We start from the raw sequence: 12,808 nt of genomic DNA, 5'->3' as shown, positions 1-12,808 counted from the left end.
AGTGCTTCAGTCAAGATTCGAAATATATGATGCACAAGCGCAGCTTTATACAGAATGAGAGCCCCTCATATTTCACATGCTTGAATGCCATTGGTCCGTCTCGTTCCCTCATCTCAAGGAATCGATGTTACGTGAGTAACCTAGAGCAATTTATACTTGAACTACAATTGTGATGCCTGTGCTACAAAAACATTCTCTATAGCAAAGAAAACTCAAGTACTGTGAAAATGCCTTAGGCCATTACATTTGTTGTTTTGGAAATGGTATATTGATGATCTCAAGAGTTTTTTTTAGATTACAACCAGAAAATACTATAACATTTATAGGCACTATTAAAAACAGAAACAAACTAAATGTTGGCCTAAGACTTCTGCACACAGTACTGTAACTTAGGGTGCTTTCACACCTGGCCCATTGTTTGTGCATTTCCCCATTAGCTAGGTTCTGAAGGAGTGGATGCGTTCTTTAAGCAATCTTTGATATTTTTATAAGTACATTTATAATGCAATCGACATTTCCTTTATCACTGTATATAATGCTATAATATAGTATGATTTCTGCCTTATTCTGTGATACAAAACCATGTCTGATCACAAAATAAGTTATTTAAAAAACATAAATGAATTTATTTCTCTTCTTTTTAGTAACTCTTACCTGCATTTTTGAAAAATGTTTTCCCGTTGAATCCTGGACTCCTGTTCAAAATGATGAATTAATATAATGGCAGCTACAAAATAAATATATAAATAAATAAACCCTCAAAGCTGTTGTCGAGTGTAATTCCTGAAAATAAACCGTGGAACTTTGACCAGTGAGAGGGTTTACTTGCATGTAACTTGTATTGAAAGTGATGAGTTGTAGTCACGTAAACAAAACATGATTGTTTACGTGTGTTGTTAACTCAGTAGTAGAGGTTCTCGCAAATTCCGCACGGTTTTACCATGCCTGGAAGTCACTGCTGCATTAAAATCTGCTCCAGTACCTCACACGATACATATGGAAAAGCTACGAAGTGTAGGTTACCTAATGTTGCAAACCCTCACCCTGCATCTGAAGTTGCTGCCTTGCTAACTATCTGACAAACTGTTGCCTCTTCGAAAATGCTCAATTGCCAACTATTATTGTTAATCAAAATGTAGTTGAGATTCTGCTCCTGACATTATGCTACCTTGATGGTGGAATATTGTTGGTGGAATATGGTCACTGTAGTGCGTTTGTCTCGGTCTCTTTGTTCTCTACACCAGTGGTTCCCAACCTTTTTTTGTCTTGTGAACCTCCTGAGCCCTTTTGTTATACCATGAGTAGCGTTATCCTCTCAGGCTCTGTCCTGCCGAAATAATAAATGCACAAAAATTAAAGAGCTCTGGAATGTTTAGTCGTGCCTCTGTGAAGTTCTGAAGGCGTTGCCCCTAGCAACCGATAGCGTCTCCTACCATCATGGCCGACTGGCTCAGACCCAGGGGGCAGGGTTTCATATTTTATTGAAGCTTCCCAGGGCGCCACCATTGGTTAGCGGACCCCCACCTGCTGTTAGCATTCCACTGACTCACATTCATTTTGGCGTCACTTTGACAGAGAATAACTTTACATCTGAGGGATTTAAAGACTCCATTTGTCCATTCATTATTTCTAAAGAAACACGAAAATGTATAAAAGGCACCATTACCTTGTATCTTACGTTATGGCCCCGTAGAAGTAGTTTTTGTAAAAATAGGCTAAATATTGCGTCATAACCTGCAGCTCTCTGTCGCACAGTAGAGAAATTAACGTATGGACAGGAAGAGAAGCTCGCAGGCAATCTTTTACTGTCTAGGAGGCAATTGGGGGGACGTGGAGGCATAAAGTGAAGGGAGAAGCCCATAAAAGCAATGGGGCAAAATTGTTCAACAATGTTTTGAAGAATTCGGCGGGTGATTCAGATTTCTTTTGACACAGCTACTAGAAGACTTACAATTGTCAGACAGGTTGCTCACGTGACCTCTGCGTCATCAAGCTCAGTCGACCCCCAGGAAGTGCATACTTCAAATTGACTTCACTTGTCTCCGTTGAATCCAATGGGGTTTGCTGTGTCCCTTTCTTTTACTGTCTATGCTCAGACCCTGATCAAATCAACCCAAATCGGCACGTGACTCCTCACTCTCAATAAAGAATTTTGGTCCGTATAAAAACTTTGCCATGTGAAAGATATCCACAGCACGAATAAAAAGCAACATTGTTATAATTTTATTCCCTGTTTCAAAACAAAGCAATTGATCTACAGGTGTGAAAGCACCATTAGGTGCAAAAACGTCAACATTTAGCCCTGTTAACCTGCTAAATAGTCATGTTAGAGCATACCACCGTTTTGCATCATCAGTAAGATATGTAATGGATATGGATTACAATCAACCAAAACTTCAGATAGATGCTAGTATGACAATATTTACACAACTATCAATACTTTGTTGACCAATTACCAAGCAAAGCTTAATTTTGTTCAGTCTGTGTTGTAAAATCAATTTTAGAATTCAAAATTAATTTCTTTATCAATTAAAGAAAAAAGACACATTAACAAAACATGGTCAGGTCAAAGTGACTGAATAATTTTTGGTCCCAATAATGTTTTTTTTTTCTTTAAAAAAAAAAAAAAAATTCCCTAGTAGTCCACTTTATGAAGAATCTTTGGGTATAATATGTAACAGTTCGCTTTATTTTGCTATACTCACTTGCATAAATGAACTATAGTGTCCTGCACCAACTAGTTAAACAATATAAACATTTATATTTGGTGTCTGAATCATTTTTGGTTTGATTGTAGTTTAATTCTTGTTAAAACTACAAAGTAATACAGTCAATAGCAGTGACATTCTTTCTTTCATTTTCTTGGATTATCATTAAAAGAATGATTCAATATACCATTTTTAAGCCAAATGTTTGTAAAATGACCATAAACAGGTTTTCTCATTACATGCATTACATGAAAAAAGAAGTGTAATAATGGGAGTTATAATTGAACAGATTTTCATAATAATAAATAATAGGTATTTCATAAAATATTGAAATAATTAATTTCCCTATTCATTTGTAACTTGTTCATTTGCTCTATGGAGGGGTATTTTATGCATACCTGACTGAACCAACAGGTTGGTCTCCAGTCATAAAAATTCAGTTGTTAAGTTACTACAAAATCCATGTGCCAGATTGAGATCAATCCTGTGTAACAATAGTTTATACTTTCAATAAACCACACCAAGTTAATAAATGTGGAGTTCTTTTTTTTAATTTTTTTATTAGACTTCCTTAGATGAAGCCGTAGTTAAAGGGTTAGTTCACCCAATAATCAAAATTGGGTAATTAATAACTTAATAATCTTCATGTCGTTCCAAACTAGTGAGACCTCAGTTTATTTTTCGAACATGGTTTAAAATATTTTAGATTTAGTCCGAGAGCTCTCAGTCCCTCCATTAAAACGGTGTACGGTCTACTGTTCATGTCCAGAAAGGTAAGAAAACATTATCAAAGTAGTCCATGTGACATCAGAGGGTCAGTTAGAATTTTTTGAAGCATCGAAAATACATTTTGGTCCAAAAATAGCAAAACTATTGCTAATTTAGATGCAAAATGTTTGAAATGATTCAGTTCGATTTGGTGAACTGGTTCAAAAAGATCCAGTTATATCAAATGATTCGTTCGCGAACAGGATATCACAAACTGCTTTGTTTTGAACTCTCTCACAACAGACATGAGGGTGAGTTATTAATTACATAATTTTGATTATTGGATGAACTAACCCTTTAAGTGGATACAATGTGGTTTACTGTGACATGTACCTCAAATCATTCCAAAAATGAAAGAAACTGCTCAAACAACAAAACAGATGTAAATGTTTTTACTAGTTGAAGAAATTCTCAATATTGCCATATAAAAGTGAAACTTAACATCAGGTTTTAATAGCCATGTATGTCAGCACGAATTGATTTTTTTAGTAAGACTAAGTAAGACTATTCTCAATAAAAAGGTACATCTGGATTTTTATGAAACAAAATACATTAAAAGGCATTCACATCATAAAACTACTGTGTAATGACCCCTTAACTTGACCTTAAAATGTTTACAAACAGAACAAAATTAACATGGCTGGGCATTACTACGAGACATTAACATTGATCTACCAATTTCCTCTAACCTTCATAAGGATATAAAAAATGCATTATATGGCTAGTAAATTTAGCAAGATCAAAAAAATGATCAAAAAGATTTACATCTACACATCCTTGTGATCTGTACTGTGGAACATAAACTTCTCCAATGACTTTCATGCACATTTGCCTATAGTTCATCTAGATTACATAAATTCAATTTACATCAGTCTGAGTACTGTACAAACAAAAATTAGTGAGCAGTTCATAGAACTGTAGAACAGAGCAAATTGTATGAACATTAACAGACCATTTCAGAAGGGTAAAACACCAACATCATATTTCAGAGTGGATAAAAGCAGTTAGGCCCAAGTAAAAACAACAAATGAATTGTATTTATCTTATAACAATGTTCAGAAAACTGAATGATGTGGAATAACCTGCATTGCAGGAAATTGATTCATCAGTAATTCGACCTTTAATTTACTGAGCTTTGATAGGGAAAATTGATTGATGACTGAGACTGAAGAGATTCTGTAGAAGCAGCACCATGAGTCCTCTGATGCTCCTCCAAAAGATTTAGAAAAGCAAAGGCTTTGTCACACTCGGTGCATTCATAGACCACTTGTCCTACATGGGTTTCTTGATGCTTTTGCAAATGAGCAAACATGGTGAAGGATTTATAGCACATATCACACCGGTACTCTCTGTTGTCCTCACTCAGGTTTTGATGTTCAACATGTTTCCTTTTATGTTTTGCGAGATCATTTGCTGTAAGGTAGGTTCTGCTGCATATTGGGCACTGGTGCTGTCTTTTTGCGTCATGTATTTTACAGTGAGATACAAGAGATGTTTCTGTTTTAAATGATTCTGAGCATACATTACACTGGTAAGGGCGTTCACTGTGTATCTGCTGGTGCTGTGTAAGGTAGCGTTTCTTCGTAAAGTCTTTTTTACAAACCAAGCACTTAAAAGGACGTGGATCCTCATGATGCTTTTTATGATGCTCCATTAAACTGCTATTGGAGGAGAATCGTCTTTTGCAGATGGGACAGATAATGAAGTCTTCTCCAACATCAACCTCCACCTCTTCGTCATTACCTGCTTGAAAAAGAGTCCCTGAACTCTGATTCTTGGAGAAAGAGCCTGATGGCTCTGAACGGTGCTTTTCTGAAAAGGTCAACTTTCTATTACTACAGTGGTGTTGCGGAAAGCATCACTTCCAAGAAAACTGTCTCCACATTCCGTGCATTCATACTGAGTAGCAGCAGTTAAATGGCATTGTTCGTGTTCATCAAGGTCTTTCTTAGTGGGAAAAGTCATATTACAAACACTGCACATGTGAGAATGAACAGAGAGATGATTTGCGAGGTCCAAGGCTTGGTAAAAACTCTCTGGACATATGGGGCACTGGTAAATTTTGGCACGTTTTACAGTTTCTACATGGACCATCTTTTCACTGGTAGGAACGTTAGTGTCCTTGGAAGCATTTTCATTCCCATGGCTTCGTAAATGAGTGAGAAAAAGGTGGTGGTGTGTGAAGCTCATGCTGCAATGATTACACTGATAAGAACGTGGACCCGACAGCTGATGGCTGAGCTGATGCTTTTTTAGGTGGAACCCATGTAAAAAATGCTTGTTACATTCAGGACATGAGTATGGGCGTTCTTTTGCTTGATTGCAGCCATGTTCTGAGAGCTGTTCTGGATCTGGAAATCTTACTTGACAAATTCCACAGCGGTACTTGTACTGCTCAACGTTACTTGAGATGGCAGGGGCCACTTGCATTGTTTGAGGCAGTTTGGGGGGAATCAATGGTGGAAGCTCCTCTTCTTGCTCTGTGTGCGTCTTGCGATGTTCTGCTCGACTTGTTTTGCAGGAAAAGGTTTCATCACAAAGGTCACATGGAAAGTTTTCATCACGGTGGGTAACCATGTGCTCAGCTAGTTCCGTTGAGCGTGTAAAGCTCAGGTGACACTTGGTACAGCGGTGAGGACTCTTTCTGATGTGTGTCTGCTTGTGTTTGCGCAGGGAGAAGAGAGAGACAAAGCCTTTACCACACATTTGACACTGAAACTCCGACTTGTGGCTCCGCTGATGTTGTTGCAAGTTCCCAAGCTGGAAAAAGCACTTCCCACATTCTTCACACTCAAACGGTTTTTCACCGAGATGACATCTTTGATGATCCTCAAGACTTTCTGAAGTTAAGAATGTTTTACCACAAACGTGGCAAGGAAAGTACGGTGCTGAATCTGAGTCATTGTCGCTGTCATCTTCATCTTCAAAATTTCTGGAGTCTTCCTCATCTGATTCCTGACTTGGACTGCCAGATGATTTCTTCAATTCATTATCAGAGAGGGTTTTGATAAAACCCTCTTTGTGTTTTATTCTGCAGTGCTCCCTGTATGACTTTTTTAACGTATAGGTTTTGTCACATGGTTCACACCTATATACTTCGGCCTGCTCAGGTCTTGCTTTCACACTAGATTCTTTGGAGTTGGGTGGGTGTACATGCAAATGAGCCATCCTTTTGTGAACGGTCAGAGCTTTAGCCGTCCAAAACCGCATCTTACAACTGTTACAGACAAAGGGACGACTAGGGTCATGACAAGCTCTATGAAAGTCCAGGTCAGATGGAAAACGAAAATTCTTGAAACAAATTTCACAAGTATTATCCATTTTTTCCTGATGTTGCAATTTCATATGCCTTTGCAATATACCAGCTTGAGCAAATACTTTACTGCACACATGGCATCTGTGGATATCGGATCTGCGGTCTTGATCCTCACGCCCATGCTCCTCCAAATGACTTATGAGCCTCAGTCCATCGGTGAAACTCTGATCACACTCAGAACACTGATACTTGTGAATAGAAACATCTTCTTTCTCTGCATCATTTTCCTGGTCTTGATCTTTACATGAGAATTTAGTCTGCAGTACTCCAGTCCCTGTTGTATTAGAACCCTTGTTAAATACAAGAACAGTGTCATTTAATTCACCTGCACTTTCCATCGCAGATCCATTATTCGAGACAATGGTGTGACCTGTACATTTTCTTCTGTGTTTCTCCATTATCTTTCTGGTCCAAAAACCAACATGACATTTTTTGCAAGAAAGTGGGTACACTCCCGTATGTATGCGCATGTGCATACTCAGGCCAGCTTTTTTAAAAACTGCATGTTGCACTCTGGGCATTTAAGAGGCTTGATAAGGTCTGTATTTGTACATGCACGCTCTTCACTTGTATTTATCTGACTGCTGCTTTCTTGGTTCTGTCCATTCTCATCATCAATCTGCTCTTGCTTTATGACTTGCATGTGACTTGATTCCAATTGCTGCTGAGCGTTATTTGACTCTTGTGGCCGATCAGATCTATGCTTTGCTAAAAAATGTTGCTGGAGCTGGGAGAACAACAAAAACCGGTCACTACAGTTAGCACAGGAAAAACCTTTTATCTTGGTGGGGCTCTTGTCTTTGTGATTTGCCTCTTGAGGTGATCCGGATGATTTTGAGCTAATGACACATGTCTTTTGGTGTACAGAAAGTGCATCCCGGGTAAAAAGGTCACCACACTTATCACAAAGAACTTTTTCTTGATTTTCTCCCTTTCCATTGCATTTAGCCAAGTGTCGTTTCAAGTAGTCTGTTCTGATGAAATGCTCCCCACAGTTGGCGCAGCCATATGGTTTTTCCCCTGTATGAAGACGTACATGCACCTTCAGTTGTCCAGGTAATTTAAAGCGTCGGGGGCAAAACTCACATTGGTATTTAAATTTATTCATGTAGTGCACCTGTATACGTTGCAGAAGTTTGGATGTTTCTCTGCATGGTTGGATTTGAACATCATTCTTGGCAGGCGGCACAATTTTCTTTGAAATCTTTTTGCATCTGATTGTGAGGTTGTGCCTCCTCAAAGTCTTAATAGTACTGTAAGTTTTGCCACATCTTTTGCAGGGAAAAGGTTTATCTGTGATGTGGAGCATGGCCATGTGACGCTTCAGATCACTCAGGGTTGACAACCGCTTTGAGCAAACTTTGCATTGCAACATGTCACCATCTTCCTGGGTCTTGCTATGGGGACTTGTGCTCAAGCTGTTAAGACTCATTTTTACAACGCGTACCTCAAGTTGACGCTTTCCTCTGCAGCGTGATTGGTGCAGTTTTAAGTGATCATAACGTGAGAAACAACTTTCACATGTCTTGCACCGATATGGCTTGACATCTGTATGGGTGAGAATGTGGCGCCTAAGATATCTGGCCCTCAAAAATGATTTAGTGCAAAATTTGCACTTCAATGCCTCACCATTTTCTCCAGGGACCACAGTGTCCTCTTTCTTATTTTTTACTACAGCAAACATTGATTTAATTTTCTCAGACCGTCTTAAACTCTCCGGTCTATGTTCCTTGCACAGACCATCACAAAATGCCTCATGTTGCAAGTACTGATCCTGACTGTCAAATTTCTGTTCACAGTGCATGCATGCATATGCGGTTTCCTTTGAATGAAGAGACAGATGTCTCTGTAGAAAACTGCTAGATCTAAACCATTTAAAGCATTGTGGACATTGCTGCTTAAATTTGCCCTTCTCATTTGTTCCTGTTCCAGTTTCCATTTCAGTTTTGTTATGCTTGCCCTGGCACTGCTTTTCATGACCATTTCGGTAGTTTTTTCTAGTAAAAACTCTCCCACATTTTCTGCAAGCAGGTTTTATCTGGTCTCCATTGCATTGCTCATCATGATCCTTGAATTTTCTTTTCCTGTAAAACTTCCCACACTTTGAGCAAGGGAAAACTGTCTTGGCCAAGTGGGCTCTCTCATGGAGCTTCAAATTGTTTGGAAAGCGAAAGGAATGTGGGCAGTATGAGCAATTATAGGCTTTGCTTGCCTTTTTTGAAGAACTGCCTACACTATGTCCTGTCTGTAATTGTTTGGCATTTGATGTTTGTAATGGAGGTGGTTTCTCCATTGTGCATTTTTTCTGATGGAATTTAAGAACTTCCTTTCTGTGGAAGTGCCTGCCACAATTTAGACATGGAAAAGGCTTTTCACCAGTGTGAAGGCGAATGTGACGAATAAGCGCAGTACGACTTGAGAAATGATGTTTGCAGAACTGACATTTGGATGCAGAAGGTTCAGGCATATGAGATAAACAATGCTCACTAAGTGCCTTTGAGTCCATGAAGTCTTCTTGGCAGAGAACACATTTGAACTCCTCTTTGTAATTTTCTTGTACCTTTTGAGGTGTAGCTTGGTTCTTTGGAGGGAGAAGTTCCTCAAGTTTGCGCCTTCTCTCATGCACAGCCACATGTCGAAGCAGAAATACTGGAAACTTGAACTGCAAAGGGCAATCAGGGCACTTAAGCATGCCCTTTTTTGGATGGGACTGTCTGTGCTTTAGCAAATCTCCAATAGACGGCAGAACTTCCCAGCAGACTGAACACTGTACATTCCTCCTGTGCACATTTTTGTGAGCCATTAGGTGTCCATGTCTGGCAAAATTTTTACCACAGTCTAAACAACGAAAAGGTTTGTTTCCTTTATGAAGTTGTAAGTGCTTTTTTAATGAGTCCGGTGAAGCGAAGGCTCTTCCACAGAAGCGACAAGAGAAAGGAAGTCTTGTGTCATCAGCACATTCTTGGCTAGATGGTCTTTGCCCAGGAGAGCTTGAATTTTTAAAATTAACAGCATTGCCATGCTTGTGCTTGATTACCTTTTTGGCATGTCCAAGCAATTTATGCTTTGCTAGATGGCCGTAGAAACCAGACTTGCTAGAATACTCCGCTGGACAAAAATTGCATTTGTATCCCGATGCTTTTTGTAAGGACACTGTCAATGGTGACTCTTTGTCCTCTTTTTTGGAATTGTTAAGTTCCTCCAACTGTTTTTTTTGTTTTACCTTTCCTTTGGCTGTATAGATTTTAAGTTTAATGCAGGTTTGCTTGATATGTCTATTGCGGTTGCTGGCCAAAGTAAACATATCTTTACACAAAGGACATTTATATTTATCACCAATCTTTCCTTTGCCTTTTTTCATGTAGTCATTGAGACACTGTTGACGCAAATGACGTGCACGATTGTAGAAGTACTTGAAAACGTGAAAACAGATTGGGCATTTAAACTTTGCTGGGAACTTGCTATCTGGAACTGAAGATTTTTCATGTGGGACAATCTTTTGAGAACACTGCTCTCGTTTATGTTTGCTAACATTCCAGGTATATTTGAATGCTTTTCCACAGTTGTCACATTTGAAGGGTTTCTCATCAGAATGTGATCTAAGGTGTGCATTCAGTTGTGCTCTGAGCCTGAAAGTCTTTCCACATACTTCACAATGTATTCGTTCAGGTGATCGGCTTGTCTTGCAAACATCCATTAGTTTCACAAAGCAATTATGAAGTTCTACATCGGCGCCAACTGTTTCAACTACGTCTGCCATTTCACTCTTTTCATGGCTTAATTCTGACTGATCTGCAGTCTGTATAGAAGGGTCTAGTATCAAAGGTGTGCATCTTGCTTTATGCTTGTGTCTTTGACATTTGTGAGCATTAGGAAAGTATAATCCACAACGGTTACATCTATGATGTGTGACAACTGTGTGCTTCAGCTCATGTTCTATATAAAAAGGTTGTCGAACAAAGGACTTCCTACAGTACCTACATATGAACTTTGCTTTATCCTCAGTTAGCCCTTTGGTATGCAAGAGGGATGGTTTTATCTTGTCATTAAGCTCGACTTTCCCACAAAAGTGTTGTCCAGCCAATGTACCACCAGCAAAGTAACTTTCACAAGTTGGACAATACTGAAACTTATGAAGAGAATGCATGCAGTGGTGGTGCTCAATTAGTTCATCTACACTTTGAACGGACTCTTGGCACTCAACGCAATGGTATCTTTTTCCATTACAAGTTTTTTTTGCAGTTGTCTTAAGGAGAACAACAGGCTGCAGTTTTCTATTTTGGGTCTTGAAAATGGTGCCATTGCCAGTCAGACATTTTTGCTGTCCAGGATCCAGTGAGGTCCTGGACGTTAGGTCTGTCCTGAGTTCTGGTGGATCTTTTGGCACATCAGTTCCCTCATCCATTTTATTAAATTCAAAGGCAGTTTTCAGAAGAACTGGTGGTTCAGTGTGATTAAATGGACTACACTCATTGATTTTGTTTACATGTGCATGTTCCAGGTGTTTCAGTTCCTCAGTCTTCTGCGCTGTAGTTTTTAAACCAAAACAAGACTCGAGGAATCCAAAACTACTTCGTTCGACTTGTTCACTATCTGATGTAAAGCATTTCTGTCCTTGTAGTGGAGAAGAATTTCCATGGACATGCTTTGAAGAGATCCTTTTTGGATCGGTATTGTTGCTTTCCAATTGATAGATATCAACAGAATTTTCTCCCTGTCCAGATAACCCAATTGTCTCTTGAAATCCAGGTTTAGATGATGTGCTTTTAGGATCTAGGTGGTTACTTTCCAATAGACAGCCATCAAGAGAATCTTTTCCATGGCCAGAGATCTCAATTTTCCCTTGAAAGTTGGGCTTTGAGGATGTGTTTTCAGGATTTTGGTTAATTACATCTAATTGGTGGTCACCAAGTGAACATTTTCCATCACCGGAAATCACAAATGTTTTCTCAAGGTCAGGGTTTGATGATGTGTTTTCAGGATCTGGGTTTGTCCTTTCCAATTGGCAAAAACCTAATGAATCTATGGTTGTGCAAATGTTTTCATCCCTATTAGAAGTCAATAAAGTATCAATATTTGCATGATTTGAGACACAAGTTGAACCATCCTGAGAGGTACTAATCTCTTTGCAATGATCCAAAAAACATTCCAATTCACAAGTCATTTCCTCCATTTGCCCATCTTTTGACAAAGGCACTGCACCATTCATATTGTCCACATCTTGTACTTCTGTATATGGAACCTCAGCATTTGTAAGTAACCCCTCACTACAGTCACTACCAGTTTGGTTTACACTTTCATTGCTCTCACCTGTGGCTACTGGAGGTCCAGTGTCCTGTTGCTCATTTATTACACTCATATCCGCTTCCACAGATAAGTGCATTGCATTACTTGAATCAAGGTCTCCATCTGAAGGCTGACCAGCCTGGTTGCTTAGGCCTGATGAACTCAAATTGCAATCAAGATTTGCTTCTGTGTCAGAGCAGCTGCTAATATCGGAATATTCAACAAGACCAGCATCGGTCTCAAAAGCAGGTTCTAATATTGCCTTGTCTGAATGTGCTTTCAATGTGGACTCAACCTCTACAGAGTTAGGCAAGATAGAGGGTCTAATGTTACCACTATTTTCTTCTTTATCCCCTGGCTTATCCTGTTCAAGGTCAGTTGAATTCATTACATCTTGCCAACATGATTCATAGCATGTGTGCTGCAGGGAACCAGACACCAAGTCTTTTATGTCTGATTCAGCAATGTCTTGCAAATCCATCATGCTTGAAAAGTTCTCCTTCTCAATCAACTGTTCTATCTCATGAGCAAAGCTCTCCTCTGATTCCACTGAAATTCCGTTACAGTCCATAGATCCAACTGAAGTTTCCGGGCTCTGTTTAGATTGTTGCTTTAGAATCTGCGCTTGCTGATGTGCATTCCATGTTTGAGCCATCCTGGTTTTCTCCTCGAAGGACTAATTCTCCATAAACTCTGAAAGACAAATGTCCATGTGATTACCAAAAAGCGC

The 12,808-nt window shown here is 39.2% G+C and overlaps 1 protein-coding gene across 1 annotated transcript in view; it reads right to left on the bottom strand.

Annotated features, from left to right (window-relative positions):
• Positions 1–3,853: 3,853 nt before the first annotated feature.
• Positions 3,854–12,808, bottom strand: part of LOC113095806 (uncharacterized) — a 38,080-nt gene continuing 29,125 nt past the window's right edge. The window contains 3 exon segments of the mRNA XM_026261176.1: positions 3,854–5,324; positions 5,327–7,288; positions 7,291–12,771. Coding sequence (XP_026116961.1) covers positions 4,597–5,324; positions 5,327–7,288; positions 7,291–12,733 — 8,133 coding nt within the window. The 5' untranslated portion in view covers positions 12,734–12,771 and the 3' untranslated portion in view covers positions 3,854–4,596.

The sequence above is a fragment of the Carassius auratus genome, unplaced genomic scaffold, assembly GCF_003368295.1.
Source record: "Carassius auratus strain Wakin unplaced genomic scaffold, ASM336829v1 scaf_tig00215795, whole genome shotgun sequence".
In the NCBI taxonomy this organism is placed as follows: Eukaryota; Metazoa; Chordata; class Actinopteri; order Cypriniformes; family Cyprinidae; genus Carassius; species Carassius auratus.
This window is presented reverse-complemented; position numbering and strand designations above follow the sequence as displayed.